We start from the raw sequence: 9,408 nt of genomic DNA on the forward strand, positions 1-9,408 counted from the left end.
CAATCACTCAAATCATATTTTGCTTTCGTAAATCTCGATAACAATTCTCTACAATGTTATGGTTATTTAGATAATGAAAGATACAATACCTTGAGATGTCCTTTTACACTAATCTTATATGCATCATGGGCAATAATGTAATTTTAAACCACTTCAATCCTCATTTCCTAACAAGTGTAGACTTTGAGATAAGGATCATATGGTTACATGTGCAACTAGCATCATAGCCTCATAGGACCTACTACTATACAATACCCAACATGACAACATCTATCTTCCCATGTTAGTCATCTCCAAAAGATATATATGTATCATAATAACACTTGTGAGACATCGACATTACAAACTACGATTTTACTATGTTTATTGCTATAATTTTTTTTTTTCATTTTAAAAAAATTGTTATATAATTTAATTTGTTACACGTTATGGTCTAAGGGGCTTTTTTCAGCTCGTCCTAGGCATTTGAATCCTCTGGAGGACCGGCCTTGATTCCTTTTACGGGATGTCTTATATAATGTTAATTAGTTACAATTGCTTGAAAAAGTATAGGACCCGGACAATCATTGAAAACTTATAAGAGGATCTTCTCAATTAGCAAGAAACTTTAAAAAAAAAAAGCATTGATTTTGAAAAGCTTCCCTTATAGTCTTTTCAATTTTCAAAAGCTTTTTGGTATGACAAAGCTATGAAAAATTTCCTACCATGGATACTCTTTAGAAATTTGGGTTTACTATTTCAGCATTCATGTATTGAAAGTTCATATATAAGCACGAGAATTTACATACATCATCATCATTATCATCCTTCTTTTAGGACGGGTAGTACCACCTTCTTTATTTATATATAGCTTCATCCCACCAAAGGTTGTAGTTACATCAATATTCCCGTTCATAGAGTATCTGGTCCCTTCTCCTCTAATCATATCTTAGAAAGTCTCAAGTCTTTAGACCTAAACGTGATCGACACATCAAGATAAGTAATACAATTCTTGTGCAATTTTATGACTTTTCGCTAGATGAGCACACGAAATGATCACATCACACAACCACACCTCATAATCAAGTGCATTGGGTCCCGAATGAAAGTCGTTCTTGTTTTCCAACTTCAAACGAAGAGTTGCAACAATTTCTTCAAAGGAGAATTCCCAAACTTAATCTTATCAATATCAACATCGGGTTAATAAGGTATTGGGATCTTTGATTTGTGTGATGCAGGGACGGAGACGATCAACCACTTACTTTTTTTTAATGTTTTTTTTTGTCGTTAGTGCTCATTTGGTTCATGTTGTGAGGTGGTGTGGCTTTTATATGCCCTTGCTGTTTTTCTTATGTGGATCGACTAATTTGGTTCTCTTCTCTTCGTTTGTAGAATAGAGTGAAAAAACATTTAGGTTGTGTTTCCTTTATGGTGGCGTATATGGTGTTGAGGAATACTCCATTGTTTGGTACTTCCCAACCAATAATACTCCCTTTGTCCCAAAATCATAGTCCATCTTTCCTTTTTGGTTTGTTCCAAAATATTAGTTCACTTCTAAAAATAAATAACATTTTTATCAAAATACTCACTCATTATTACTTAACCAACTAAACATTTAATGGAACATTAAATGCAAAATAAGAACAAAAATATCATTTTATTGTATAAATTTAATGATAATTAATGTTTCCTTAATTTGTTTGTTTTTTTTATGTATAGACAATAATTTTGGAACGGAATGAGTATATATCTAATAGGTGTAGCAAGGCTTGTCGATTGGTACTTCCAGTGCCCAACTCGGTTTTCTATGTGGTCTCTTGATTGGTCAGATACGATCAACCTAAGGAGTAGTCAAAGGAAGGTTTTTGATGTGGTGATCATAACAAAATTTTGGTGCTTGTAGAATTTTCGAAATTCCATTGTTTTTGGAAGGGTTATTTCTAGAAAATTTTACATTTTTGATGATATCATGCATAGATCATATTTTTGGATTTCGAATAGGTATAGCAAGGCTAAGATATGATGGAGTTTATGGTTACATAATCCTACTTTGCTTCTATTTCATTGTCCGTTTGTAATAAATTAATTTGAGCAATCATATTCGGTAATCAAATAAGAGCACGTGTAGATCCAAACTGTAACAATATATTAACTCTATGATATGATGTTTGCAACATATTATCCATATCAAATTCTCTTAGACACAACCGCTGAATAGATTCAGATATTAATTAATTAACACAAACATTGCAGATAAACATGACTCAAGATATTGATACCAACCCTTCATGCTCCTGATTCTCTACTCCTGCATATATGCACGAGATGAATCGAAGACTTAAAACGTAAAATATTATGAAGTATGCAAACTATATTTACTTTTTTTTTATTATATATATCCAACTTTTTAAAGAAATTTATCCTTAGGGCTTCGAGTTCTATGATTGGATTTCTTAAATTGGACTTAAATTAGTTGTATTTAGGTGGGCTAGTTTAAGCCCATGGGCTTTACTAATTTAGAAGTGTCTGTTAACTGTAATAAAAATGTATTTATTTGGCCTATGAAAAAAATCGTAACTTATCGCGTGTTTAATTTAATGGAAAATGTAATGTCCAAACACAGCTTTAGGGTTTGATATAACCCAAACTTAAAGGTACCAATTTAGAACATCCACAATAGGAAAATAGGAAAAGAGAGTTTTTTTCAAATGCTTTTATATGTTATTTAGTTACAATTGGTTGAAAAATATGGAACCCACGAAATCATTGAAATAGCTTATAAGAAGAGTTTGTTAATTAGCAAGCAACTTGAAAAAAACTAAAATTTTAAAAGGCTCCCTCTCTAGCTTTTTCAATTTTCAAAAGTTTTTTTGGTTTGAAATAGAGTTAATCTCATAAAATACCTTATATTTTCTGTATTTTCCGGATTAAACTTCAAAAGACCCTTAACTTTGTCTTTTTTTTTTTTATAAAAACTCTCAGCCTGCTGATTGTTTCTGAAAAACCATAAACTTTTTTAGTTTTCTCCAAAAAAAAAAAAAAAAAAAAAAAAAAAAAAAAAAAAAAACTCACATTTTACAAGTTTTTTCGGGTTAATATCATAAAAGACCGTATATTTTGTGTTTTTTTCCACATTAAACCTCAAATTTATTTTTTCAATTTTCCAATCTGACCCTTCTAGTTATTTTTTTCCAAAAAAAATTGTGAAATGTGATGGTTTTTTGAGAAAAACTAAAAATGTTAAGGGCTTATTTGGAATTGAAGGGTTTTTTCGGAAAAAAAAAAAAAAACAAAGTTAAGGGATTTTTCGGGAAAAATAAAAAAATACAAAGTTTTTTGCAAAAAATAAAGCTGAGGTTTAATCCAGAAAAAATAAAAAACACAAAATATAAAGCTTTTATAAGACTAACCCAGTTTTTTTTGGATAAATGTGGGCCACATAGGAAAAATTGAAAAAAAATGCATCGTCTCTTTTAGAAAAAAAAAAAGTTTAATCCGGAAAAAAAGTAAAATATAACTTCTTTTATGAGTTGAAAAAGCTATGAAAAAACTCCTAATGTGGATATAATTTAGAAATTTAGGTTATATTGTTTTAGCAATCATGTATTGAAAATTCATATGTAACACAATAGAATTCACATACCTCATCATCATCATCATTATCATCCTTCTTCTTCAGCCGAGTAGTACCACCTTCTTTCTTTATAGGCAGCTTCATCTCACCAAAAGGTGTACTTACATCAATGTTCCCTTTCATTGAATACCCAGTCCCTTTTCCTCTAATCATATCCCAAATAGCAGAACCCAAATCTTTAGGCCTAAAAGTAATCGGAACATCAAGATAAGTAATCCCATTCTTTTCAATCTTCTGAGTTTTCGCCAGCTCAGCACCTCCAATACTCTCCCCACACAACCACACCTCATAATCAAGCGCATTCAATCCCAAATCAAAGTCATTCTTGTTTTCCAGCTTCAAATGTAAAGTAGCAACAGTTTCTTCAAATGAGAATTTCTCAAATTTGATTTTATCAATATCAACATCGGGTTTATAAGGTATTGGGATCTCCCCTTTTTTCTCAAGAGGAATAGTGATTCTTCCGAAAACAGGGACATCAACGATCAGGTCAACTTTGATTTTGTAAGGTATGATGCTTCCTGGTTGAATTTCTTCATATGTGTTCTTGATGTCTTCGTAGATTAAACAGAGAGGGATCTGAACAGTTTCTGATCCATGTGCACGGATTGTGCCAGCATCGGGGATTAATCCAGAGATTAGTTTTCTTCCATCACTTTCGATTAAGTAGTTGATGTCGATCAAAGGGATTGGAATGGGGTTAGGGTTTGTGACAAGAATATCCACAATAAGATCACATTGTTTGAGGTTGATTTTGGGGACATGAATTGCAGAGACATCAGCAGTTGGTTTTCCGAATCCTATTGTCTCTTCAATCTTTTCCCCGATATCTTGAATGAACTCCTTTACTTTCCCTAGAAATCCAGTATTCTCTTCACCTTCTTCGTTTTCATTCTTCTTAGCACCTCGTTCGATTATCTCTGGTTTATCGTCTGATGACATACCTAAAATAACAAAAGACTAAGTATGACGCAAAATTCCAACGAATATAATGCAGAACAACAACTTGCTTACAACAGCTTGTGTTTTTTTGTTCTTATACTTTTGAAATATATCATACACCAATCGATCGGTCTACTATGTTTAAATTTATAGAAAAGGTCAAAGCGAAAATCGAAATACTAGCAAACAAGTTGACTATGGTGCTTCAACGAAAATTCATCTTCATCCTTCAGCCGTTTAGAGTATTATTCAGAGTGAGAGATCGAATCAAAGCAAAACAAGATGAATTTGACTAGATTGAGTGAAATGACTTCACGAGAGTCCATAGAATTCGATTCAGCTCATAAAAAATAAGTAATTAAAACTGCAACTAAAGATCGGGAACTTATTTTCGCATCAAAATTACCGATTGCTCAAACAAGTAACAGATTATAATAAGAAACAGTACCTGCAGTTTCTTTGTTAATCGTGAAATTGAACTTGAATCTGCAACAATCGGAGGAGATTACAATAAGTATAAGAATTAAAACGCAAATCTAGATCGGAACAAGTTGTGTAGATCTAAAATGTATGTTTGATGAAAGTAACGAGAGGTGAGAGAGAGAGGCACCTGTTGTATGAAGATCTCAACTGTGTGTTTGTGTGTGTCTGAACTTTTTATGATAGTCCCGCCTTAAATACGTCAGTCCACCGTCCATCTGATCACAATTTACACGCTTAATCCACGGCTATTTTAATTATTATTTTTTTCTTCGATTTTTAGAATAAATTGGAAAAATAATCTGTCATTTTAGCAAGAATTCTTTTTAATATTTCTTTAAGCATTTGTGTAATAAGTTTATTATTTTGTATTATTTTGTTGTTTTGATCTAATTTTAGTCGTATATCGTTATTTATTTTTATTGGGATCTAAGTTACTAAACTATTCCTATTGGTGAGGATGAGGCTAAGGATGATTCTTATGAGCTTTTCTTTTTACCTTGTTTTATTGATTAATTAATTAATATAACAAAGATTATAAATTGTTTTTTTTATAAATTTGAGACAAATATATATTCTTTTTAAATGCAATAACCCTTTTATATTACCTTAAAGAACTAGGGACACCTTTAATACTTTATCATATGTTATCAAAGTTGTGAAGATGACATGTATGAGAAACCTATTTTCATGATATACTATGGAAACCAAAGATACCATAAATTATATACGAATCATTATATTTTTAGTAGTTTCACGGTTAATCACTATTAATTTAATTTTAGAAATCAAATCCAACAACTTTGAGACCCATGTACTTGATTTTCTTCATTTATGAATGAATTTTTTTCAATGGTTTTATGAAGAATAGCTAAAAGGCTAGATAGTAGTCAATAATAAACTATTTGTTTAAAAATAATGTCTGGTGAAAACCAATCGAATAAGATAATTGTCACATATAAAATGGCATAATATATATATATATATATATATATATATATATATATATATATATATATATATATATATATATATATATATATATATATGGTTAGGTTCATTTGAGACCACCTATATTTTGTGAGACCGTGAGACGTATTTTTTTTATTTTTTTTTATTATTTTTATTTTTTTTAGTTAATTCAAGTTCCGAAAATAATATTTAAAAAAAAACAATTTTTGGATTTTTTTCATTTATTTTGCATTTTAAAATTAATTTTTAGAATATGTACAGTGTAATATTCTATTAGAATATTTCACGTATTTTTCAAAAAAAAACGGGATTTTTTTTAGTTAATTCGAGTCCCGAAAATAATATTTAAAAAAAGAATTTTTAGATTTTTCCATTTATTTTGCATTTTAAAATTAGTTTTTAGAATACGTACAGTGTAATATTCTATTAGAATATTTCACATATTTTTTTAAAAAAAAAGGGATTTTTTTATTATTTTTTTAATTTTTTTTAGTTAATTCAAGTTCCGAAAATAATATTTAAAAAAAGAATTTTTGGATTTTTCCATTTCTTTTGCATTTTAAAATTAGGGAAAATGACTTATTAAGGTAACTAACTATTTCAATTGTCCATATATAGGTAATGTTCTTTTTTTTGTGCACATTAAGGTAACTAACTTGTTTTGTTTGTTCACATTAAGGTAATATGACCGGCTATCACCTGTTTTTGCTTATGTGGCATCCACCTGGCATATGACTTGAATACGTTGCACCTACGTGGCATGGTGCATATATGGGAAAATAACTTATTAAGGTAACTAATTATTTCAGTTGTCCATATATAGGTAATGTTCATTTTTTTTTGTACACATTAAGGTAACTAACTTGTTCTGTTTGTTCACATTTAGGTAATATGACCGGCTATCAATTGTTTTTTCTTATGTGGCATCCACCTGGCATATGACTTGAATACGTTGTACCTACGTGGCATGGTGCATATATTGTCTTCATTCGATTACACTATAACTGTGTCATACGATTCCACCCCTAATTCTAAACCCTAGATCGATCGATGATGGCTTCTTCTTCCTCATCTTATTCTTCAAAATGATAAGATGAATTTCAAGCTGATCATCCATGTGATTGCGGTTTACCATCTCGTGTGAAGATTTCAAGAACTCCTACAACATATTCAACAATATTGATTTACCAACGAGTTTTGACAAACTCTAAATTTTCTTCCTGAGTTGTCAGGAGTTCTTAAAATCTTCACACGAGATGGTAAGCCACAATCACATGGATGATCAGCTTGAAATTCATCTTGTCGTTTTGAAGAATAAGATGAGGAAAAAGAAACAAAACAAGTCATATGCTAGGTGGATGCCACGTAGGTGCAACGTATTTAAGTCATATGCTAGGTGGATGCCACATAAGCAAAAACAGTTGATAGCCGGTCATATTACCTAAATGTGAACAAACATAACAAGTTAGTTACCTTAATGTGTACAAAAAAAGAACATTACCTATATATAGACAACTAAAATAGTTAGTTACCTTAATAAGTCATTTTCCCATATATGCACCATGCCACGTAGGTGCAACGTATTCAAGTCATATGTCAGGTGGATGTCACATAAGCAAAAACAGGTGATAGCCGGTCATATTACCTAAATGTGAACAAACAAAACAAGTTAGTTACCTTAATGTGTACAAAAAAAAAACATTACCTATATATGGACAATTGAAATAGTTAGTTACCATAATAAGTCATTTTCCCTTAAAATTATTTTTAGATTTGGTCTCACGATCTCACAAAATTAGAGTAGTCTCAAAAATACGCTCTTATTTTTTTAGATACGAATTCATTCTAAAAGAATATTATTGTTGACATTAATAACGAATTTAATTAGTTACCATAAAAAAAGAATTATAAATATGGATATCATTTAATATACATTTAATGTTTACTAAATTCTTATTGGTGCATTCTAGCATATAATAGATGTGAGAAATATTTGAACATACCTCTCTCTCTCTCTCTCTCTGTGTATGTGTGTGTGTGTGTATATATATATATATATATATATATATATATATATATATATATATATATATATATATATGAGTGTTATATAAATGGGATTTTCTAATATGTTTTATATATATATATATATATATATATATATATATATATATATATATATATATATATATATATATATATATATATATATATATATATATGAGTGTTATATAAATGGGGTTTTCTAATATGTGCCCTAAAGGCACATATAAGAAACGTTAATTGAAGTATTAATTCTAAAAAATATTACTATAATTAAATGTAAATTACATTCATTATAAATAATATTTTTATAATTAATGTGTATCATATTTAATTATGGTAATATATTCTTCATAATTAATACTTCAATTAATGCTTTTTATATGTGCCTTTGAGCACATGTTAGAAAATCTCTAGAATATATTAGTCTGATTTTGTCCATCTTTGGTCTGAATCCATTCGATTTCGACTAAGGGTGTCGAACGGGTAAAATTTTCGGGTTTCGGGTACAACGTGTCGGGTAGAACAGGTATTTCCTTAAGAAAATAATACCCGATACCCGACCTATATTATAATTTGGATTTTCGGGTTTTGGGTATTCGGGTTTGAGGTCGAGTCGGGTAATTATCGGGTATACCCGAAAATTTCTTAAATGACGCTTATTAATATATTTTTTTACATGTTGGTTGCTTTAATAAAGAATTGGGTAGGAAAATACTTTATACAATTAACAAGTACATCTATAATAACAATACAAATCATTATAATATGTGATGTACATTTTTAATTCCATTGCGTGCAATAGAGAGAAACTGAGAATTGTGATGACGGTTCAGGACTTCAGCTTCAACGTTGTATTCTCTTTCCAAGTTTGCGTTGACTGTCGAGCCGTCGTTCATAAAAAGGAAACGAAGAGTTTTGTTTTATTTGAAGTGTGCGTCCGTGATTGCATTGTATATTTGGTATTATTTAAAAAACGAATTCGGGTATTCGGGTATACCCAAAAAAATATTCATACCTAAAAACCGACCTATATTATTATCAGGTTAACCTATTACCCGAATGTTCATACCCGTTACCCGTTCTACTCGACCCATTCTACCCGAATTCGGAATGGGTCGGGTGGGTAGAACGGGTTTCAAGTTTTTTCGACAGGCCTAATTTCGACCGAACTAAATTGCGGCTTTATTGAAAACTTTCAATAAAGTTGATGTAACCGGGTTATCCATTCCTGGAACCGGAACCGCCGATCTGGTTTTGGTTCCGATTCTCGCCAAATGAGGCGGGTACCCGCCTATGCTCATCCCTAGCTGATAAGTTAATTTATTTTTCGAACTTCTTTAAATTATCATGTTTGG

The 9,408-nt window shown here is 30.4% G+C and overlaps 1 protein-coding gene across 1 annotated transcript; it reads right to left on the minus strand.

Moving 5' to 3' along the window:
• Positions 1 to 2,104: 2,104 nt before the first annotated feature.
• LOC111921433 (uncharacterized) lies at positions 2,105 to 5,279 on the minus strand. Its single transcript, XM_023917016.3, has 4 exons — positions 5,166 to 5,279; positions 5,004 to 5,041; positions 3,623 to 4,557; positions 2,105 to 2,287 (listed from the first exon to the last, which is right to left on the minus strand). The coding sequence occupies exons 3-4, from the start codon at positions 4,553 to 4,555 to the stop codon at positions 2,282 to 2,284; spliced, it is 939 nt and encodes a 312-aa protein (XP_023772784.1). The 5' UTR covers positions 4,556 to 4,557; positions 5,004 to 5,041; positions 5,166 to 5,279; the 3' UTR covers positions 2,105 to 2,281.
• Positions 5,280 to 9,408: the final 4,129 nt, after the last annotated feature.

The sequence above is a fragment of the Lactuca sativa genome, chromosome 1 (assembly GCF_002870075.4).
Source record: "Lactuca sativa cultivar Salinas chromosome 1, Lsat_Salinas_v11, whole genome shotgun sequence".
NCBI classification, from domain to species: domain Eukaryota; kingdom Viridiplantae; phylum Streptophyta; class Magnoliopsida; order Asterales; family Asteraceae; genus Lactuca; species Lactuca sativa.